General features: G+C 36.7%; 1 protein-coding gene across 4 annotated transcripts in view; it reads right to left on the minus strand.

The window, feature by feature from the left end:
- Nucleotides 1-404: 404 nt before the first annotated feature.
- The window catches only part of LOC123692141 (myb-like protein U), a 128,193-nt gene continuing 104,318 nt past the window's right edge, over nucleotides 405-24,279 (minus strand). For 2 of the 4 annotated variants that reach the window (XM_045636821.1, XM_045636823.1), the window contains exons 2-7: nucleotides 12,561-13,063; nucleotides 10,303-12,530; nucleotides 9,838-10,017; nucleotides 8,264-8,405; nucleotides 7,576-7,783; nucleotides 405-4,018 (exon numbers count right to left, since the gene is read on the minus strand). In XM_045636821.1, the coding sequence (XP_045492777.1) occupies nucleotides 3,625-4,018; nucleotides 7,576-7,783; nucleotides 8,264-8,405; nucleotides 9,838-10,017; nucleotides 10,303-12,530; nucleotides 12,561-13,063 (3,655 nt within the window). In that variant the 3' untranslated portion in view covers nucleotides 405-3,624. Of the gene's footprint in view, nucleotides 4,019-7,575; nucleotides 7,784-8,263; nucleotides 8,406-9,837; nucleotides 10,018-10,302; nucleotides 13,064-24,279 lie in introns of all 4 variants that reach the window. The other 2 variants (XM_045636820.1, XM_045636822.1) reach the window with 1 other exon arrangement.

Genomic DNA, 24,279 nt, shown 5'->3' on the forward strand with positions numbered 1-24,279 from the left:
TACTGCAGATTTTACTATGTAATAACTTGATCTTATTTTAAGTAATCAATTTAATGCCTAGTATATGCAAATCTTTTGAATCAAATTTTTGAAAATAAATCGTGGTAAATATTTCAATGTAGCCTTCTCTTTCAACTTTCGTTCATATTATTATGTGAATTCATTCACTTTTACTATAACATCATAGCTGTAAACTTTTTGTATAGGTATAAATGAGGAGGTGCATAACTAATATGAGTGGTATTTTTTATTTCAAAGAATAAATTATTGGAATGCATTTTATGATCTTCAATATTTCTTACTGTTGTTATTATTTAAGAGAGAAATACCTGAACCACAAATAGATCTGTGTGTGCAACAATAAGTATCCAGCATTGGTATTTGGAAAGCAATAAAACACGAAATAGTCAATCATACAATATGTATTTAATATAAGATACAGTACTTGTGACGTGGACAAACCATTAAAAAACTTACAATCACTACAATGAACAAATTTCATTTCATTTCGAGTAACGTAATTCACTATTATTATGCCCAAATGTGTGATAAATAATTATTGAGGTAGATAGCCCATCGCGGGACAAATTATAATAAAATTTCGGATCTCACCGTCGGCTCCAAGCAAATGAAACGCATTAAACATTATACTATATAATATAATTAAATATCTACAAATCGAATAAAGTAGTGCACACTATCCGGGACTCGCGTCCGCATATAGCATTTATGGGTCAAACATTTACAATAAAGGAGAACATTCATATAATAAACGGATAATATAGGAAACATGTTGAAAGACAACGTACTACCAGCTAGCCTACCCCCCCCCCCCCCACCCCTCGCTCAGGCGCGAACCAAATTACTCCTGCGTTACTTTATACACAATTATTTACACTGGTGACCAAAGTATCTACCGTGGCTACTAACTATCTCAATCGTACCGGTCAGGGCTCAGCCGCAGTGGTAATGTGCTTCACGCCACCCCCCTCCTCTCCAACACAAAGCAGGTTACTATATTATAGGAATTGCCCGCGGTTTTGTTCCCCGAATATTGTTCGCCGAAACTGAACGAAATGAACCAAAGAGATGAGCAACTACGAAGGCACCCTTCCCTCCCCTATGACTATTGTGGCAGTGATAAAAATATATCATCTCGACGCTCGCTCGCGTCCAATATGTATTTTAATTTAGTACCCCGCTAACAAGTATTCGATCACAAAATATTTCTCTCTGCCTAACGACTCGAATGGCTACTACTAAGGGGCTTATATTACCGAAAATACCTCCAAATACAATCGATCCTAAATATTATTGCAAATAAAATTTGTACTCAAGCGTTCTTCTAGGCCACTTATGTTCTGAGCCCAAATTAACAATTTTTATATATTGAGCGATTACATATTATTCAAAAACGTCATCAAATTTGGTCTGACATATCAATAGAATTAACAAACACAATTTACTTACAATATAATTTAAACCTCACCAAAGGAAACATTTCTAGATGAAAGAATCATCGAATCACATGAATATTGAATATCTAAGCAAACGATCAAATCCGATGCCGTTTTTAACATTAAAAATTCCGTTGCCGATTGGTCTGAGATCAAATTAAGTCCACGGAGAAATACACTAACATGTCTTTCTGATTTTGGTGTCGCAATTGACTATCAATTATCAAATTAATATAAAAAGTCGAGCCGATACAATATGGCACTCGTATCAGTGCTGGAAATTATTCTACAATTTTAATACGAAAAACTAAAAATCAGTACATTGGAAGGCTTCCATAGTTATTTCACGATCGTCCTCAGCAAACAGGCACCAACTTGACTAAGAAATTTTCCTAACGCGTCTTTGGGTCCGTCCCTATTCGATGTGTCCGTTTTGATGAGACTCAAAGCGAACACGCCGAACTAACATTTCCTATATTGACTTAAATCATCAGCGACCGCTGACTCGTCCGACCCGCGTTGTGGAGACGGAATCGAAATTATAATTTATATACATTTATCTAAAACTACCCTCGTTAACTCGTTATACTTATATAGGCCGATTCCGTCTTGTCGCGGGCGATCATTAGCTAGGCTCGTCGCGAATCGAGTTTGAATTTGAATTCAAATTTGATTTGCGTCGGAGCCCCCCTCCTTGCAATCGGTTGTCGTCCACACACACATTTCCTAACTTAACTACAGTCACTAACTAAAAATACTACGGAGATCGCGTGAGCACGGAACACAACATTACATTTCAATGTAAACTATCTTATTGCTAAAAAGGCAATCCGACCGTACAGAAACTTCGCAAATGGCTGGTTTGTTTTACGCTCTGTCTTTGTTGATAGTGTGTCTTAAAGCTTCGATGGATTTCGAAGAAATCTTTATTTGTAAATTATCTTAACTCGAAACTTAGCTCTATGAAAGGCAACTTCTATAATTATTACTGTTAAAATTCACATTTGAACTGTATCAATATTGCTTTTTCTTCCATATTATCTTTAATAACCTATTTATCACCATCACCAAAGACAAAGCGCTGCACTCCATAACACACCGAGTACAAAAGTACAAAAATCAACCATACAACAGCATACAAACGGTTCCTGATACAAAAATAAAAAAGTTACCAATTACACGATATAACATGAGTATCCAGAGATTACTGTATGTTGGCTCAAAACTGCTAAAAACCTTGTGCGTCAATATAAGTCGTCTAAATTCTTATCACACATTTTTATTGCTATTAATATCTTTAATGCACAATTCGCGGTGTTCAAGAAGCGATTTACAATACAAAAGAAAAAGGAACAAAACCATTTGAGCAAAGTCTATTTTATCTATGGTTTTTATTGTTGATAATAGATTTTGTATTAAGTTAGTGTGTCGATTATAAATCGCTCCTTCAACACCGCAATGATAAATTGTAGATAAACGCAACGTGGCAGTGACGTTATGAGACAGCTGTTGATTCCGAGCGTCGATTGAATCGATCGATACGAGAATCGATATAAAAAATCGATTAAACCTAACACCGAATCGATATGACTACGCGGTTACATCTATGTGAACACTGCTATGGTAGAACCGTGCTAATTGAGGCACTTGGTGACGAAAACAACGGTCACGCATCGACATCGATATCGATAAAATAATTGGCACCGTAAAGCGAAAGCGGTCGAGACGCCCATCGCGTCGATAGGACCGTACGGGATCGGTCCGTCACTAATATACTACTATTATATACAATATTGGCAGTGATTCGTATCGCTGGTCGTCACTAACTTAGCCGCTAACCTAACTCCGACTAATGTACACTTCGCAACGCCCTACAATATACATTTCCTAACTATTTACAATTTGTTCGCTACCGTCGCGTCGCTCTAAACCGAGCCGTCTTATATAAAAGTATGTATCAGTCTTGTGAATTATTCCGTTCGGGCGAGAGTGGAGACACCGACAATCAACATCTGTCACCCTACTATCTAGCGATTGGGACTTGGATCTAAACACTTTAAATTTTCTTACTTAATTTACTTCTTTGGATAATCAAATCTGTCGTATTGTAAAATGATTGCTTCACATAAACATTCAGTCTGTCCAAGTCCCAATCCAGTGCGATAGTCTACCGGCCGCTGGGCCAGAAGGCGTTCCCCCCGTGCCTGCGGCCCAGCTTCCTCTTCTTGGCGCCGCTCACTTCGCTCCTGTCGCTCCTGTCCTCTTCTCTGTACACCATCGGCAGGTTGGTCGCGTTGCAGTCGTTCTTCACTTCCAGCGACTTCTGTTTCGCTAGCAGGTTATTGAGCAGTCTCGACGAAGTGCATTGCCGCAGTGGGAGCAATCTGGACGGCTGGGCTTGTATCGCGGGGGTCTTCCTCACGGGCGGCGGGGATGGCGTCTTCTTGTACGAGCTGCAGAACTGCTCGTACAGCACCACCTTCGTGTGGACCGGCAGCTGCGATATCTCCACTCGCTTGATCTGCTTCACTTCCTCCTCGGGCACCCACTCGTCTTCGATCCTGAAATGTAAAGGACACGTTATTGTCGATAATCGTAAAGCCACACAGAATGTGACTGCAAACACCACGGTCCACTCTGTTTAATTCGCGCCTTATAACCGTCGCGGTATGTGCGAACGGTTGTTACCATGGCAACGAGGAAAATGGCGCTCTTGCTCAACTGTATAAACGTCATTGTTATCTGACGTAACGTAGGAACGTGGCTCGTGTTTGCAGTTTTTTGGGTTGCAAGCCCGACGTGAAAAGTGAACATGCACGCTAAGAAGCTAAAGAGAAATGAATAGACATCGACAAGGAAAAAATCTATATTAATGTGAATGCTAGTCAATGCTGAAGCTGCTAACTACGAGCTAATATGGGCGGGCAACCCATTGAGTTGCTAGCATCAGCATTGATCATTTTGTATTGATTTTCGCCAATTGTATGAGGTGGGTTGTCAGTTAAACTCAATCAAGTTGGCTTTAAACTCATTGGTATCATTGTTTTATGCTAGCAACTTCATAAGATGCTTCTGTGTGGCCGAGAAAGGGAAGCATGCTGTGTATAAGGATTTTGTGTACCTCTTGTTTTTGTCGTATATTTGAGAAGTATAATAAAAAAGATGTTTCATATTAACCTTTATACTTAGTTTGAATTTTAAATAATTGAAAAAAATAATGGAAATACCGATTTTGGTACTTTAAGTATTCGCAAAAAAAAAATGGAATAATACTATGGTGTCATACAATCATATTGTACTTTGCACAGACAAAATTTGCATTTACAGATTATTATTTATTATTATTAAATTAAACCTAGTATTGATTCATTCGCCTATGAAACATCTTCTTCATTAAGATTTAATAAGGTTAGTAAGGAAGTATAAACTTAATAAAAAAATATTTTTAAAGATGATCGTAAATATGATAATGGTATAAATATAAAATAATTAGATATATGTAATATAAGAAGTACACAAAGATCCGCATAATGATGTTATTAAAAGCGATGCTGCGATAACTAAAATATAATTGTGATTTAAAGCCACTCGATTTGCTTACAGTTTTGTCTGCGAAGATCTGCAATGAATATTGTGGAAGACATTTATTTGTGTCGTCTTAGAGCAAACCAATTTTGGGCTTTCTTGACTTTTAAGTACGAAATTTATTGATTGCAGATATGATTGGAGTTATCCATACTATTAATATTATAAATGCGAAAGTAACTCTGTCTGTCTGTCTGTTACTCAATCACGCCTTAACTACTGAACCAAATTGCATGAAATTTGGTATAAAGATATTTTGATACCCGAGAAAAGGTAGGCTACTTTTTACCCCAGGACGTAGGATAGGTTTTATCCCGGAAATCCCACGGGGGGAACGGGAACTATGCGCGTTTTTCTTTGACTGCGCGGACGATGCCGCGGGTGGAAAGCTAGTAATTAATAAATCACTAGTGACTTAGAAGATTATGATGATTTTTCCAATATATGTTTTTAACATTACTTAATTTAGGTAATGAAAATGATGATTTTAATAAAAAAAACTATTTCTAAACACCAAATTCAAAAACTATAAAGTAATTTAGCCTTACACGTGCAAAATGAATGTCTTTAAGAAAAATCACACAATGAAATAATTGAAGGACCATCACATTTCTCATGAACATACAAAAATAATCTACCGAAATGATAAACGAAAATTAGTATAACTTTTGAAATTCGACAACACTGACTACATAACCCACCTCGTCGTTACCTTGTTAATAAAATAACAAAAATACTCGAGAATTTCGTCGCTGCAAATATTAGTAACAAATTAATATATTTTTTTTATAATTCATAGAAATCTCCAAGTTACCAAGTTTAAAATCTCGTATTTTCATCATATCATTAAGGCTTCAATTTAAGCTATTTATATAAATCCCATCTAAAACTTATTCCGTGATTTGGGTAATAAAGTATTGAAAATTCTTACCTGAAAATATATGTTAAAAAATTAAAATAAATGTCTGTTATGAGACATGTTATACAAATATTGTATAAATACTTTTGATTTAGTAAAAATGACATTAATAAGTTAGCAAGTACCTACGTTTAAATTACTTTTTAAATTAGTTTTACAAAATAATTTTCAATGAATATTCTAACTATATCGTTATAAATTACGAAACGACTATATCAAAAGTATTTTGAAATAAAAAAAAAACTTATGATACTAATAAATAATAAGTACTAAATAGATACTATGTTTTTTACAACTGCTGGTCCTTTTTTATTTCCAGCATATTCATTCATTACAAACATTACCACACAAAACCAAAATAGTTATTTTGTTTTCTTTCTCATTACTATTTTCATTGTTTCTTTATACATTCAATAAACTCTCATATAGACAATATTTCTTATTTGCTTCAACTTCACAACATTTTTAGTTAGTAAAAAATCACTCTCATATACTATAAGTCATATATTATGCACAAAAATCTCTCGCATGGGCGTTTACACATACTTAAGTTAATTTTAAAATAAATTTATCAATTTAGACTTTATTTATTTATAGTTCATATCATTGACCAATAAAAAACTTAAACTTGGTAATAAATAAAATCTCTCAAACACTCATACATTGGTCTTCCTAAAGTCATTGTATTTCAAGTTATGCATCACCACCATCCCACTAAACCATTGAGCACACATATAAGTCGAGTATCTTTTCCAAAACCTCATTCACAACAAAACCACACAACGTAAAAAAGACCTCCTCCCTCTTTCAACTTAATCTCTCTCTCTTTCTTCCCTTAATCAGCAACAAAGCACGCTCACACATTAATACCACATATTAAAAGTTCAAATAAATAAGTCCGAAACTATCAAAAACGTACTCACACATTTGCCGACTAGTACTTCGACAACATCCTCCCTTCCCTCTACTACCAAACGATCAAATCATACTTACACACTACTATCGTCTACAACAACTACCTATAAAGCACCCTACTCAAAAAACACCCCCTTCCCTGCCCTACCCCTATAAATAATATACGTACTTACTCATTCATATAATCATATTCACACATTAGTCAAGTCACCTTTTCATTCACGCTACTCAATACCTATAAACCACCCAGCCCAAATCTCCCCCCTGCCCTACCACTGCTAAAACTGCCCAACCCAAAGAAAACCCCCTGCCCTACCCTACCAAAAACAAAGCATACTCACACATTAGGCGGATAGTACGTCATCAGCGCTTCTCTCCTGCCCCCAGGCGCAGCTCTGGTAGCAGTCAATGCCGCGTGCAGTGTGAGCGTGTGGCGGCCGGGCGGCTCGCGCAGCGGCCCTCATACACACTCATTCATACAATCGTTTTCACACGTTAGACGAGTAACCTCACCATTCACAGTATAAACCATCCAACTTACAGACACCCCCTTCCATACTACAACACTACCAAAAGCACATTCTCACACACTACCCTCTTATTACCACACAAAAACCATACCATTAAAAACCCTGCGTTACCAACAACCCAAAAAACACCCCCCATTTACATCCACTACAGAATAAACCCCATACTTACACATTAGGCGGATAGTACGTCATCAAGGCCTCTCTCCTGCCGCCCGGCGCAGCTCTGGTAGCAGTGAGCGCCGCGTGCAGTGTGAGCGTGTGTCGGCCGGGCGGCTCGCGCAGCGGGCAGGCGCCGCCGAGCCGCCAGCGCGTGCAGCGGGACAGCCGCCACGCGAGACCCTCCATCATGCCCGAGTCGAAGAAGTCGAACATGCGCGCTGGAATTGTATACTCGATAATTAGACTATGTTCCAACGAATATATGAAGAAGAAAAAAGGAAGAAAACACGTTTATTAAGCGAAAAAGACTGAAAATTGGCTACAGTATTAATAAATGCTGCATACTGGATACTTATGTATTTAGTAGCTCTTCGCAGCGACTTCACCCGGATAAACATTTTTTGACAAATTCTTCAAATGGTTTAAAGCTATTTAATTACCCCCATCGAAGTAGAGACGAATCCAAGTAATCAAATATCATTTAAATTCCTCACCTCAATAATTGCTTATCCTACTTTATGTAAGAATGTATACCGTATGGATATATTATTATGTTTATTCTTCACACAAAAATAGGATGATGATGAGACTTTAGGTTACATTGTACAAAGATAGTTTGGAATAGCACGGGTCCTATTTAACTGAGTGACGTGCTAGTGACGCGGTGGGTTCCAGTTAAATACAAAATTAACACTCACCCGACCAAGGCTGTCTCCTATACCGCAGCTTCTTGCCATTCCTGCGTATGAGTTTCGACGAGCTATCGCTAGACTTCCGCCCGGTGCCGCTCGACTGCGACGACTCGTTGAAGTGGTTGTTCACGTGTCGCTCCAACAAGGTCTGGAAATATCGATACAATGCTGTAACCATGGCAACGAGATAGACGGCAGTCTCTACAGCTCTCAGTTCGTGTAAAATGATCATTTTGTAAATTGGGATTATACCCCCAAGACAGCAATTTTTTAAAGGATAAACAATTAAAAAAATCTAAATTAATTGCACTTAATAATAAGATTTGTTACAACTTTCATAAATTATACTATTCTTTCCTTTCTTCTCAGTCATGTACATGAAAATCCTGCATTCTCATAAATACGACGGAAAGGAAACCAAACAAATGATACATTTCAACATACATTTATAGAAAACCGTGATCATTTTTCATAAACCTTTAGCTAACACAATACTTGTATGGATCCTCCAGTGAGTCCAGGATTGGCACATCTCGGAATAGTTAAAAATAAATAAAAGAATGGCATTTAAAAACAATAACAAAAGAAGTCGCTTTCGTTGTAACTCCACCAGGCCAACCTCCTTCAACCTTAGGACAGAAAACACAAAGCACAGTTTATTGTTCCCGAAAATCCGAAGACTACGATGTTGCAATTTATATCCAAGTGGCAACGTCACGGCATAACTAATAAATATCGAATGATGACATTAACAACCGAAGACAAGAACGAGCTAATAATTTTGTGGAATTGGCAACCGGAGATGAATTTAGAAATAAACAAAATGTATACGTGACACGCCACGCGGTCAACGAGTAATTGAATCACGTAGAATAAACAAAGTGATCAATTAATATAAATTTTGAAAACTCGACCGAGACCCTACATGGGTAAATACGGAAACAGCAGATTAGAAGATTACCATGGTCCAATCACTATTGACTGGATAAAGCTTGAAAATAAAAGCAGAGAAGAAACTAAGTCTATAAAGTGTCAATAGATCTCGTTAATCGGGGATTCGGAATTATTTGCCCACGGCTCCGCTGGCGTGCCCAGGAAATAAACATACGTGAAATGTTGAAGGAATGCAAATACTACGTTATAATAATAGAGCGTAAGTTAAAAGATTAATAAGTAACCGTAAGCTATTTAATCTTGAAGCGGGGAAAGCGGGTGTTAATTGCTTTTTTAATATAAAAATATTAGGTCATAAAGAGGCGATAAAACAACAAAAACTGCGGCAGGTGGTTAGTGAATCGCATCCAATCGATTCTCAAGCTAATAACAAAAAGTGGGCAATCAGACAAACGTATACTACTCGGAGAGTAGAGACACATGCAAATCTGTGATAACTTCGAATCCAGATTACCGGGATCTATCGACGAGCAAAACTGACGACCAAAATGCCAGACCGCCAGAACGACATAGACAATAACCCATTCAAGGACGACGCGAGCGCGTTATTGTGGATTCGTTTTGGCGATGAGTATCCTGGGTTCTGCAAGAAGAGTTTTCAGTTTTGTACTGGAACGTAATTGTACCTGAGTGGAGAATCTTCTGTCGCAGCCGTCGACGATGCACTTGAAGGGCTTGTTGCCGCCGTGCGAGAGCGTGTGCCGCTCCAGCCACAGGCGCGAGCAGGAGGGCTTCCCGCGGACCTTGCACTGCTGCCAGAGACATACGTAGTTCTGTTTCCCAACTTGCGTTTCAACGTGGACGGACTGAAATGTACAATTCGAACATTTAAATACTTTATTATTCTATTCAATGACATATGTATTTTTATTACTCTCAAAATTCGACTTTAGATAGAAAGAAAAATGTGTGTTGATGATAAGTAAAATAAAAATACATTTAAATAATCTGATGCCAATAACACATTAAGTTTTAAGAACTAGTTTTGAACAATAGTGCACACATATTAACTACTTCACATTTATAAAATTATGGTTTAATCTTTAGTCAATAACAGTTTTCAAGTAAATACTATAAAACATAATACACACCTGCAAGTGTTCCAATAAACTCGAATCACTATCAAATTCCAGCTTGCAATTCTCCCATTGGCACACACTAACGGTAGTCGTAGTGTCTGAACTAGACGTCCTTCTATCACTGTCAGATTTCGTAAGATTTTTAGGCGGAAACCTTAACGTTTTAGGTTGCTTAAGTATAGGACTCTTTTGCGACTCCGACTGACTCGTCGCGTCCATCGAACTCACACTCACACTCAGCGACAACAACGAGGAATCCTCGTCGCATTCCTTGCTACCCTGTGAGTCACTCGGCGAATCTATCGACTTATCCGTACCGATCCCTGACTCGGAGGATTCCGTTGTTGCGCTATTAAAATTAGCTTCTATCACAGTGCTTTCGACATTCGATGATACGTCTTTTAACACAGTTATTTGAGTGAACACAGTTTCTTCGCTTCTCGATACCTCTTCCATTTTAATCTCTTCAGGCACATTCTCTTTTCTCGACGACTTATTCGTTGACGCCGCTATTGCTTCACTATCCGTCACTTTATCCGACATCAAATCATCAAGCTTACCCGAACTTACTTCAGCAAAAGGCCTCGATGTGAATTTTTTAGAATCTAATGGAACTATGTTATTATTAACATTTTTAGACAGCCATGGAATATCACACTTTTGATTTTTTAATTCAATTAGGTCTGTCTCCTTAACTGTACTGCTAGGTGGCTCTGTGCCTTGAATTGGGTTGTCAGGAGGTTTAACAGGCGCTATCGGTATACTACTTGTATGCAAAGTCTGCGTATTAAATGTGGGTACTATGGGCGGTGGGTGCTGAACAATCGGGTTTGTATATGTAGAATGCGATAAGCAGGCGGTATTTACTGTAGAATAACTCCAAGTTTCCTTGACGTTTGGCACTGAAGTAACTATAAAACCTGGTTGCGGAACCAACATCGGATGGTTTAGATTGACATTAAAATGATTAGATTTCTGCGGTGTCATTGCAGTTTGTATTGCAGGAAAGCCTTTGTTGAGAACAGAAATCGGTTGACTTGAGACAGGATTCGTCTTGTTGCCAGGCGGAAACGAAGATGGTATTGCATTTGATAATTTCAGCAACGTACCGTTGATAAGTATTTGCGTCTGCTGATTTTGCATATGATTCTGCCGCTGTGCGGTTAAAGGCTGTGTTTGTGGAAGGACAAAGTTTGGTACCTTCGCCATAAGGTTAGGTATTTGAACTACAGTCCCGTTAATATTTTGTACGAGTGGAAACACAAACTGTCCATTTATTTTTGTCGGGCTTGTCACATTGACATTAGGCCTATTGAATGTGATGTTGCCTTGTTGGTTAAGGGTGCCTATACTACCTTGTTGGTTCAAAGTAGCGATACTACCCTGCTGATTCAACGTTTGCGCAGTCAACCCATTTTGCGGTATCCTTAATGTAGTAAGCATGACATTTTGCGGAACAGCCATAAACGTTGATAAGTTCGTTGATGTGACCGTTCCGTTGCACGGCTGTTGAACATTGATTTGATGACCATTTTGTAAATTGTTTACAGGTACATTCAGGCTATTTAAATTGCCATTAACTGTCATCGACATTTGTCTAACACCGTTTGGAATATTCATCTTTGGTGCTGTATTCGCCTCGCCCGGCATATTTCGTAACGTTGTACTAGAAACGGAATTCACACAATTTTGTTTTTGCAACTGGACTTGTTTGAGGTTGTTTGCCTTTGACCAAGTGAGGTTTTTACTATTTGCGATACACGCTGAGGACTTCCTGTTGGTTCTTTTTGGTGCCAAGTTAGCTTTTTTGACTGTTTCCTTTTTAGCGGCAATGGGTTTGTTTACCAAATTTAAGTTATTAGAGCCACGTGTTACACCATTCATTCTACTGTCTAATTTTGTTGTATAGCTAACTGTTCCATTAATTTTTGCTTCGGTCTTCAAGGTTGAAACTTTATTTCTATTTTGATTCATGGAAGTGGCAGGTGCAATTCTCACCCCAAACATTTCGTGTGATCCCGGTATTGGCACTTTGTTGTTTTGGGAATTATTGATGTTCTGTTTATTAAGGTTAGGTTTTATTTTGGCGGATGGGTCAAATGCTAATCTCTTTTCACGCTCTATTTTCTTATTTTCAACTAATCCATTTAGAATCCCACACGACAGCTTATCTTTGTTGATCTTTTCAGTTACTTGTCGTACTTCTACGAAGCCGTTCATCGTGTGCACCTCCTTGCTTTCTTTAGGCCTACAGTACTCGAAAACGCTATCGGCGTTGGCATTTGAAGGTGGTTTACTGAGATCTGTAGGTTTAGGATCTATGCTGGTCATTTGCGACAACGGTTTATGCATAGCCTGTGCTTGTTTTCCTACATCGATCAAGACTTTGGGACTTAGCGTTTGCGATAGATAGGAGATGTATTTTTCGAGATCTTGCGTTACACCATTTTTGGGGAGGCACTTCTTTTTGGTGTCATCGTTGTTGACAGAGTTGGAGTCTCGCTTGAGGCTGTTCTGGGGTTTCATTTTATGGTTGAAGTACTCTGTGATGCGGCGATGAACGGGTGGGTTCGGCCGGCGGACCGGCGCGGGCTGGGCCGCGAGGCGTCGCGGAGCCGGCGGCGCCGGGTCGCTCGCCCAGGGCGGCATACGCACGCCCGCGCTCTCCTCGCTGGTGCTGCAACCCGATTCGGGGCTACGCGGCGAACGTGGCTCGGTGATATCGCTACCGCTGCAACCGCTGCTCTCCGTCGGGCTCAGCACCGCCACGCCACTGAAAAGAAAATAATGCAATCAGTTTTTGTACTGCTTTATTTCATCATTGATTTTTGTGATATTGGTAATCATGATGATGATAATTGGTTCCGCTTCCTATCAATACTTTTATTACAATTACCATTCGGCTAATAATTCCTCAACATGTCTAAAAGTAAGTTATAATTGCTCAATTAATACGATAAAACTAGTTTTTGTACTATGAACCTTATTGAAATAAAACATTAATTATTGGTGAAAACTGTCTCAATATTATTAACAGCATACCACGTTTGTGTTTCTCTTGTTGTTTCAACATAATGTGATTTAACATTTAGTAATTGTTATTCAATCATAACAATCATAGTGTACATTGTTACTTGCATAAACATCGTCTATCAATCTAGACTGCTAGGATATTATGTTAATGACAATCAGCTGTTGAATGGTTGCGATCGATATTACACGAGGTTAGAAAGAGTGATTGCGGGAGCGAGACGGCAATAGTACTCCGTAGTCGGTAGTTGTGAAGAGGACGCGCGGTGCAATGCCCTGCCGCTCGGTGCAGTGACGCAATCAGACGCTGCACTGACCGACGCGCATTACTATTATTATTTTTGGACATGTGACATTCACAGCACGTAAGTGCGACAGTCTACTGTCCGCTATGACGAATTAAGAAATAACTCTCATACCGCATCTATTCTCTGACGGTTTCAATGAAGATTTATTATTGTGCATACAAAAAACGACCGCTACATTCTACCTTTGTGAAAAATATAAGAATAACTTTCAATAATTTTTTCTTTTCTTTTTGGAGATCGTTGTTAGAGGATCCACAGGTATAGTGTGGATCATCGAACAAAGGTCTCGAGTAATATAATTTCGGCGTGTGGTTTACAAAGGAATTTGAGCTCTGCGGTTTGGCAGTAAAGAATACTAATACAATGAAGCATCGAAAGTGGAAAGGGCGGGTGGGGTGACGTCTCGGCTCAAGGGTACACCCTCGCCCTTACTAAAGCCACAACGTACACATAACTAGGGCTTCGCACTCCCCTTTACCCTCACGTCATAGAGGAGCTTTTTTCTAATTGACCCAATTTTTTAAAAATGTTTTTGCAAGAAAAGATTCGCCAAGCACGTCTCTGATATCTATTGGGGGATCTTAATTTAATGTTGAAGATCGTTAATCCCATTTAAGTTTATAATTCCGATAATATCGGGTCCCCTCTAATGGGACGAGGATTATTTTCGTCATTAATTTTGAGATTGTCTTGGCGCCTAACAAATTTAAATTATGGGAGATTCTTTGGCTTTTCGATTCGTCATTTCGTCTAATTAAAAATGTATATAGCGGCACACGTACATATCTAATCAGAAAAAAAACAAATGAAATTTCTAATAACATACTCGATTCTCGATACATCAGATTCGATCATAGCGGCTAGAGATGCGGATCGACTTATATTTTTTGCGGATTGGCGAAAGGAAAAGTGGGCAGTCATATGTAGGTGAGCCGGCAAGGTCGCGACTCGCGCCGATTTCGGCCAATGACCCGCGCCAATGTTACATTGTAATCTTGGCACTGTCGCTCAACTTAATTTTCTTGGAAAACAAATAAATAAACTGAACGCAGATTCAGTGCACACGAAACGTGTAAAAATAAACGAGAGCGATGCATTTTGAAAGCGTATAGATGTAGCAGTTTTATGTTACGTTATTTATTTGTATTTGTTTGTGAAATTATTACCCGTTGTTAGTTTGTTAGATGAATGGAATGGTTATTTAGAACTTAATGTCGAACGTCATCTCAATAAATAGTCTTTGTTTTTGTTATTATGGAACCATAGCTACAAAAATATACACTTTTCTTGCATTTTTCTTATGGATGATTAGATTTAACTTGCGATGTTTGATACGATTTATCTGTGAATAATGGTTAGTGAGTAACTAGTAATTTGTGACATAACATTAGTTTAAAACTAAGCATGTTGTTGGACACTATAAATAATCTAAACATACTATTAAAACTGGGATACACCTACATACCTAAATATTAATTAAAAAAACCATATTGGCAAGCCACAAAGGCGTGGTCGGGCTTGACAATATCGTCCAACAAATTAAGCGCACACACGTCCGTCGGACACAACAATTAGCATATTTTAACAGTAGCTTGCACTAGTCTATGTGCATCAAGTCACGCACCGAGAGATAGAGTGGCTGATTTATAGCTTTATACGAGTTTTAAAAATTGCCCTTTTTTCATGGCTTCATTAGATTAAAAGTTTTCCAACTTTTACGAGTGAAAAGTTGGTGTTTAAAATTATGGGGACACTTCTATCAGAGGAACTGCCAATCACAGTATAGAGTATATCATTATCTAATATACAACAAACAATTTAGTTCTTTAATATGACTGTCCACAGAAGATAGATTAAACTAAACACAAAATTATTATTTCCGTCTAGACACCCGCCAACATAAAAATAATTTCCTTTTATTCCACATACCTAGTTAATCCGCGCATACCGTCATACGCCGTACTTGCAACATTTATATTTTCTAAACTCAATCGCATTACGATCAAGCAAACAGGCAACTAAGCAAGAGAATACTAATCCCTAATTTATATACCGCGACACCGGAATATCCCTTTAACGTTTAGCAGATTAAAACCATAACGTAAGCAGTATTTTCCTCGATATTATGGAATAGTGACGCATATAGTACGCACTACGCATGGCCGAGTATCAGACGCGTATCGCGTAATATCACGTAGTTGTTATTACAAAGATGTAATTAATGGGAAAACTCGATGCATAAATTGCAATACGAACGGAGCATGTTTCGTAGAAAACAGCAGTGTTGCATCTTTGAGTGGTAGACTGCATTTGGTATGATATTTAATCTTTACACTATAATAGTGAAGAACCTATTTCAATTTTCAACACACTGTTCACGCTCACCCAAATAAATATTATCTATTATTAGATGATTATCCAATAAACCTATAGAACCTAAGGAAAGGAAAAGTAACATACCTACTTTGTAATTCCAACCAGCTGTTTTTGTAATTAGAAATAATTGATAAGATTTATTATACTCAGAAATCCGAATAAAATTAAGTGGTTTCTATATTCATACGACTTGCCTAAAACTAAAGTCGAACATTGATGTAATATCAAATTTCTATATTAGTATAACACTACCCTGATACAAATGGCGGATATTTTATAATCTACAAATCAATATAATTAAATCTATAATACAATTACACACGTGTTCCCATCACATGCAGTGTCCAGTGGGTACAAAAGAGCAAATGATACATCTCGTACAGGGTAGTTACCCCCTGCGTTATTGCAACTGTAAAGGGTTGGGGGGTTGTATGAAATAACTAATTGGAAATTTAGTTTTGTAGATTATGTATGTGAAAAATTGGATAATGACATACAATGTGTCGATAAGAAAGTTTAGATTGAACGCCACTTCGGTTTAGCAGAAAGAACATTACAAAATTAAAGTGCTCTGGGTTCGATTTCCACATTTAATGGTGAGCACTATACTATATCTGAAGTGTTCTAGGTATGATTCCCTACTAGATCTGGCAGGTTTACGAAATGTTTCTTCAACTTTATCTCATCAAACAACAATTATTATTTCTGTGCACATTTATCAAACAACTTTTTAGTTTGCTGTATATGGAAAACATTGGCTGAAAATAGAGGCGAGTGTTAACCACTAAGATAATAATGAGTTGGTATAGTATTTCGCTTTAAACGTTTCTTTCTTGTGTTATTCTAGTCTACCCAAATTGTATTGTGTTTAAACATACATTTTAACATCTTCAATAAACTAATCTAAGTAGCAATCAGTAAATAATTGTTAAAATTCTTCATTAGTGTCCTCCACTCCACTCCCCACTAATGACAACCGGTTATTTCTTTCTCAAATTTTAATTTAACGATAATAATATAGTGAACTGTATAGAATATATAATTAATATTTGACGATAAGCTAATGATTCTGTTTTCCAACGATATAAGATGACTATACATTTTATCTTGCAACTAATTTACTTGGACATTGAAATATCGGTCCCTTATCAAAAGAAAGAAAATTAAATCGTTTATTTATCAGCTTTAGATCTCGATCATTTTAAAATTTGTCAAATATACAAAGCTATCAAAACCAAACGAACCCCAGCAGTCAAGGGAGCCATATTTAATTTCCCAAAAGTTGACATGTGCCCACAGAAGGGACGCGAGCCCAGAGGGTCTTGATTGAAGACCCTAAATGATTTATGAACATAGGTAGGATTACTGTATCTTAATTTCACCATAGTAACACTAAAATAGCAAAGAATTTTTACATGGTTTAAATGGGAAATTTTATAAAAAGAGGGTGGCAACTGGCAAGTCTCATGAATTAATACAATTTTTCTGGTTGTTTTTTCTTTTTTTCAAAATATATTTCTATAAGTTATTCAATTAAGTACAACAACTATTATCTTGCTTTGATCTAATTTAATCGAATACTTTGTATAAATCTTTATTTAACTACTAGCGGTCCGCCCCGGCTTCGCCCGTGGTACATGTTTACGTTTTCTCTACATAAGAACCATCCTCGTACTTCAAGGAATATAATAAAAAAAGAATTATCGAAATTGGTTCAGCCGTTCTCGAGTTATGCGCTTACCAACACATTTTGCGATTCATTTTTATATATAAGATTACTATATTAAATACCTACATTTGTATAAATGTTTTATTACAACTTTACAAACATGAATCTAATTTAAAACACATCTACAAGTTGTATCTATCACAAGGTGTTACACGGAAGCGACAAAAACAATAATATGCAAATCAATATACGACAACACACATGCAGAGCTTCGCAAATTCGCGACACAACCGGTCCACACAACACACATAACACATATCACTTCATATTTACATCCATTCATTAACTTGAAAGGAAGCGATGTCGCGTCGCGTGAGAATCGTGTCAGGGGGGGAGCTACCCCCCCCCCTTTTTACTATTCCCCCCAACGACACACCCCCGCGATTATTATGCAAAGTGTCTGTTAGTACAGGGTGAGTTTTTCGCGCATCTGCTATTTATTTACGCGCTTTATATTCATGGGATTTCGTAACTGAGTTACGGTTCATTACCTTGCGAGGCTATGGAGTGATGCCATACGCTATATCCGACTTAACCTCGTTGATTTATGGTCTATTGTTGCGTGACCCGAAAATAGGTTAGCGGGAGCGCCCAAATGTGTTTCATTGAATATAGCTAGTAAAGTGGTTCTTATCAACATCAGTTATACATGATTATCTAAACATGATGTGTTATCTCTGATATAACATAAAAAATAAACAAGAACTCCATAAAATAAGTCAACACAACTTCGACGTTTCAAATATCAAAATAAATTTTATTAAATAAAATTGAAAGCTGGATCTAAAGAAAACAGCGCTCACAGGCGCTATTCAGAGTCAATTTCCTCGAATCTAGACTCGATAAACGCTCCTACGGCAAGTTTTGAGTCGGATACGAGAGGATACAAGCACCGATAGAGTTTGTGGTAAATGTTATCTACCCGTCTTGCGGCTTGTTTCAATTTCTGTATAACTTGAATGAATGAATTTTGAATGATAGACATAAGGCATAACTTTATTATGAATCGTTTTTCCAAAACTGACACCACATTTCTGAATTTAAGAGTAGCTGAATGTTTAAGTTTTACATAAAAATAAACCATAATATCCTTGTTTTGTTGAAGTAATAGAATTATGAAGAAGCATAATTATATGAAGAGGACTATGTATTTGCATAAAATGTGTCTTTTTGCTTGGTAATTGAAAACAATTCATTGTAATTTAAAATAATGTGAATGTTAAATAGGTATAATATTTATGTTCTTAGTTCTTACTCTCAAGCACTTAATAATATAATTAAATTAAAACTTTTGTTTAATAGCATTGTAATTTATATCGTCATAAATATCAGGCTATAATATTATCTTACATCTAGAAAGTAAAGACTTTATTGTTAATGCCAAAACTATACAAAAATTTAGTCGTTAAATACGTACCAATACTAAATACAATGCAACAACATCAAAGTCTATCTATAGGTACGTCGCAAGTTGGAAAACACGAAAGCTAAAGACTTGCGTTCCGGCTGCGTCTGAGCAGGAAATAGGCGAATCCACAAGGGCCCTTTGTGCCGCCCGCGCCGCGACGCATCCGTGACGTTCCAAACTACGTTAGCGAGCTTGTTATCATTTTGCACCCCTAAATCGTTATGAGCATTAATAAATGGATTTGATTCGATTATTGTGCCGACAAAGCCACAGTTAAGATGAATAAATATTGAATTTCAGAAGACGTACAGATATTTCAAGCAAATATCACTAGAACAACTATAACGAACAATTACATGCTTCGTTTAAAGAAAGGATTGTATTCAAACAACATGGCCAGATTAAATAGGCCAATGATACAGCAATTAAAACCTTTTGGACAGGAGGACAATAAACATATGTATACACTATACTACCAACACCATTAGGACATCGTTTGGATTCGTCCATCAACTTTTCGATACATCCGATGTATCTTCAGTATTTGTGAGGCAAATAAGAGACCATTAGTCACACATCGGCCGGAGACGCCCGAGGCTCATTTCAATACAATAAGAGGGAGCGGGACGCGGGTCGTGTGTGGCATGATTTTACCCTGCTTAGTTTAGACACATTTGTATTGACGTGGCATTTTTAGGTACATTCATGGAAACGCGATGCTACTGCATAATGGTGAATGCTCAAAATTAGTAGTATGTAGTAGTTTACAAGTTAGAAGAACTTATGTGTAGATTCTATAATGGATCAAAAGTATAGTTTTATCTCAACTAAATTTAACCTCTGACAGCACAGACGGTGTTGCAACCAGTTCCCTAATTATAAATAGATCGATGATCGCTACACCTAACCTTTCTCAAGCCCAAAATTTGCAGCCACTACGCAAAGTTCGTTCCAGTGCAGCGCTGCAGCACTTAATGTGATTTAAAAGCAATCTCGCCGTCTCGCGCTCCATTTCCGAATGAGCGCCGTCAGCGGCCGATGTCGCAAATCGCAATCTATTTCAGTGCTATTTCACGGACTTTTAGCTGACGGGCAAATTATTTGACATACCTATCGACTGAGAGTAGTTTCAGTGCGCTTGCCTTCGCTATCTATTACGGAGCTTCTGGTGGAAATTTTATATTAGTGTAGGACGACATATTTTATGAATTTCAATATCCAGAAATATGAATGTTACATTGATATTTCATAACTAAAAGAAGATTTTTGTCTTGTTTAATGAACTACAAAATAAGGTGATACACACATTAAAGGTCATGATTCTTTTTAGAAATATATCTCAGCATTTGAGGAAGGATACTAACTACAGTATAATAGGATCTATACCACTGCATCGCATACATGCTTTCTCGAGTCTAAAAAAGCTCGTTAAAAGTCTAGCCTAGCCATTTGACAAACTCGCAAACATCCAGCTCCGAAAGGCCAAAACAAACCTCCCAAACCGCGCACACACGCGCCATATTTACTTTCGCGTAACGAACTATGCTAATTCGAATCTCAAACTGCGCCGAGGGGAGCGCCCTCGCGAGGGATCACGGGACAAAAACCAATTAACAGACTGTTGTAATCTTAATACGATAAAATTGTAAAATTCATCGCTGTACAATTCGTTTTGAATCGACATACTCTCGAGCGCGCTTTGGCGGTTTGAATTTAAGATTCGTTTTATAAGGGTGTTTAGGTATATTTGGCCAAATAGTTTTGTAGCGCTACCACTCAGCGGATTTACAACTTTTATTATTAATTTCAGATTTTAAAGTAAAGGTTAAAAAATCAAGCTTAGCATAAAGACAAAGCGTAAAAAAAAAGTCACTCTTCACATTAATTTTATATTTTATAGAAATGTTTACTCGTAAATGTTATATTAATATTTATAGCTAAAGCTCACCATAAAGAACAATTGATTTATTTATTCCCATATATTAAAACACACATAAAAAGCAAAAATGTATAATGAGCGTCAATACCGGTAGTGAGCTAATAGGCCTTGAAGACAGCATCCATCATACATCCATTCTCTATTGCTTCCATATTCGTATCGTTTCGATGCCTTTCCATACTAAGTGTATAGCTTACTATGTTTAGTATAAGAGCTGCTAATTTAAACGTTTGTTGTATTTTTGCATTAATTTCTTAAGGAAAAACATCATTCGGCTCCTGTTCTACAATTAACCTTATCATCATTTTGTCAGAATGATAATTAGCATACATACAATAATTATAATTTGAACAAACAAGCTTAAATCTACCTACACATTTCTCACGCCAATTTCGAACGTATTTATATGCTCACAAACATAAGTAGTGTTTGATAAAGCCATTATAGACAATATACATCACCAACCATCTATGTAATGTTTTTATCATCTACAACCGTCTATGCAGAATTCTTTATAATATCTTATCTGTATTACCATCATCTGAATGTACGAGCTCCACGCCTAGACCGATATCAATAATGCATATTGGCCAGTAAAGGCTAAGCTTAGATAATCGACAAAAACGAGCCGCGCCACATACCGTTCTCATAAAACTTGATATCAGATTGTAATCAACACTATTTAAAATAAAACGCGTCTGTTTTTCCGCTTATAACCGTGGAAAATACATTTTTCGCATTTGTTTTGGTTAACCGCATTTGGTCGGATTCGGCTAAAAATAATTTGATGTTAATGAAATTACAAGATAAAATAATTCATTGTTATTGTAATTTTTTATGAAATTAAATAATAAATCATATTAATTTCATTGTACTGACATTAAATTAAATCAGTTACATTTAATTGAATAATGTAATTACCCATTAAACTAAAACACTAATTTATTAATATGTTAAAATAATATTTTAATATATTAATCCAAACCATACATCTCAATCCACCCCTACATATCCATATGAATAAACATCTGTAAACATTTCGTAATATAGAATAACAGGAGAGTGCATGCGATATCTTATCATTGCGAAACGAGGGCCGTTGCACTGTCCCCGATAAGCGATAGCTTTAGTAAACATACGAAAGTGTAAAGTGATATGAGGATATCATCATATATGACAATGATTTATTGACCACTCAAACACATAAAAGAGTGAAAAAATATTGAACGGGTTATGAAAACTGGAATATCCTACCTAAATGATGAATACTGGACAGACCCCCATTGAATAAAGATTCGTTTTCAAAAGGGTCATGTGGATTGCCGATAGAATTTAGTGAAACTTGTCAACATCTTTTATTAGGTATCCAACACATCTTTATTTTATTTTTACAATGAATCAATTTAGACATTGAATTTGCGCCAACGCGTACTCGTTTGACATTCTTTACAATCAGGGTTGCCTGGAAAAGATTGCACTTGAGCAATAAGGCCGCCTTTTCGTGCATATGTGCCCGTGTGTAATTATTGGTATAAAATTATAGTCTATAGATGTAAAAAAACTAATATAAATAAACTTTCATATTCATTCCTATAATGTCGATTCAAAATTCAAATACCAAAATCATCAGATACATTTAATACAAATTGCAACAAAACCTATAAAATTGTACAATAATAAAAGACGTATTCTTTACATCACCTTCATACATTTTTTCTCGACTTATCAGAACGATTACGAACAAAAACAACAACAATCAACTTGTATGTCAAGTGCATTACGACTTACGTGTCAACGAGAACGGAATGATTTCAATGAAACGTGCGTAATAAATCAGAGACAAAGCAAATCATGTGAACCAATGAAAAAATATAAATAGATCGCTTTTAATTAATTGCGCTCGCTGTGATTGCTATTAATTGTAGCTGTAAACGTAATGCAATTTATGTGTTAAAAGTTCTTTCGAGAAATACAAAGCATTTAATAGGAATAAAGTTGAATGTTTCTTTGTAATATTCCACTTTGCAAGATGATACACGGTCTACGCGATAACTCTTTCGCTTCCTTACTCTCCAAAGTTTTATTCCAGAGGACGCAGGACACTTCAAACATATAACTTCTCGTGACATAATTCTCCACAAACATTTTATCCATTTGTGTACTTATATACAGTTATATAATTGATAAACATGAAATTTTATCATTTATGAAAATACGTAAATCTTGTTCAGTAACCAGGCTTTTTAACCGACTTCAAAAAAAAGGAGGAGGTTATCAATTCGGCCGGTATGTTTTTTTTTTATGTATGTACACCGATTACTCCGAGGTTTCTGAACCGATTTACGTGATTCTTTTTTTATTCGATGCGGGATGGTGTCGAATTGGTCTCATAAAAATTTTATTCGGATAGGCCCAGTAGTTTTTACTTTATGGGCATTTTTGCAAGTGCAAGTTTGAAGTCGGTTGTTTTTAACGCAGTTATCACTTGTTGCCCTATTATCTTTATAACCTAAAAATTGCATTAAAAAGCTCCGTCGCCGTATCACTTTACACGTTAAAATCCTCATCAACGCATCCACTCATGTGATAATATTCTTTGTCCTCGCTTAGTACCTACCTACTCTGTAATTCTAACCGTTAGCTGAGCTTCCTGCGATACACGATACCAAAGGCCTGCTATTTTTGCTTACACACCAGGAATGCATAACCAAGGTCGAGTGTTGTGATAAAATAATGTTATCAAAAACAATGGAGATAAAATCAGGTAAATACTTAATTAATCAAAACGAAAAATATGTACTGTTTAATTTTTTGCACAAAACATATTTCATCGTATCGTTCTTACGGCAGTTTTATCCAAAATAGTACTTTTATCAAAAGCTCAGCTTCTAAGAAGACGAAAAGTGAATACTTGATACATCTAAGGTTTCTGATATGTATTTGTGCATATATTCAAGAACATTTAATGCAGTGTAATGTATCACAAAGACAATCTATCACACAGTCATAACAAATGTTTGATTTGTTCATCTTATATTATCAATACGGTATCAGCAAGTAGCCTGTCAGTATTAATTGAATATTGAACAGAATTAATGACTACGATAAAGTGTAACACAAAACAGACAATAGATAATGTTGACACTTCTCGCCGAGGTTGTAATTGCTGCTTACCATGACACATTATTAATTTATTAAG

This window comes from Colias croceus, chromosome 5, assembly GCF_905220415.1.
Source record: "Colias croceus chromosome 5, ilColCroc2.1".
NCBI lineage: Eukaryota > Metazoa > Arthropoda > Insecta > Lepidoptera > Pieridae > Colias > Colias croceus.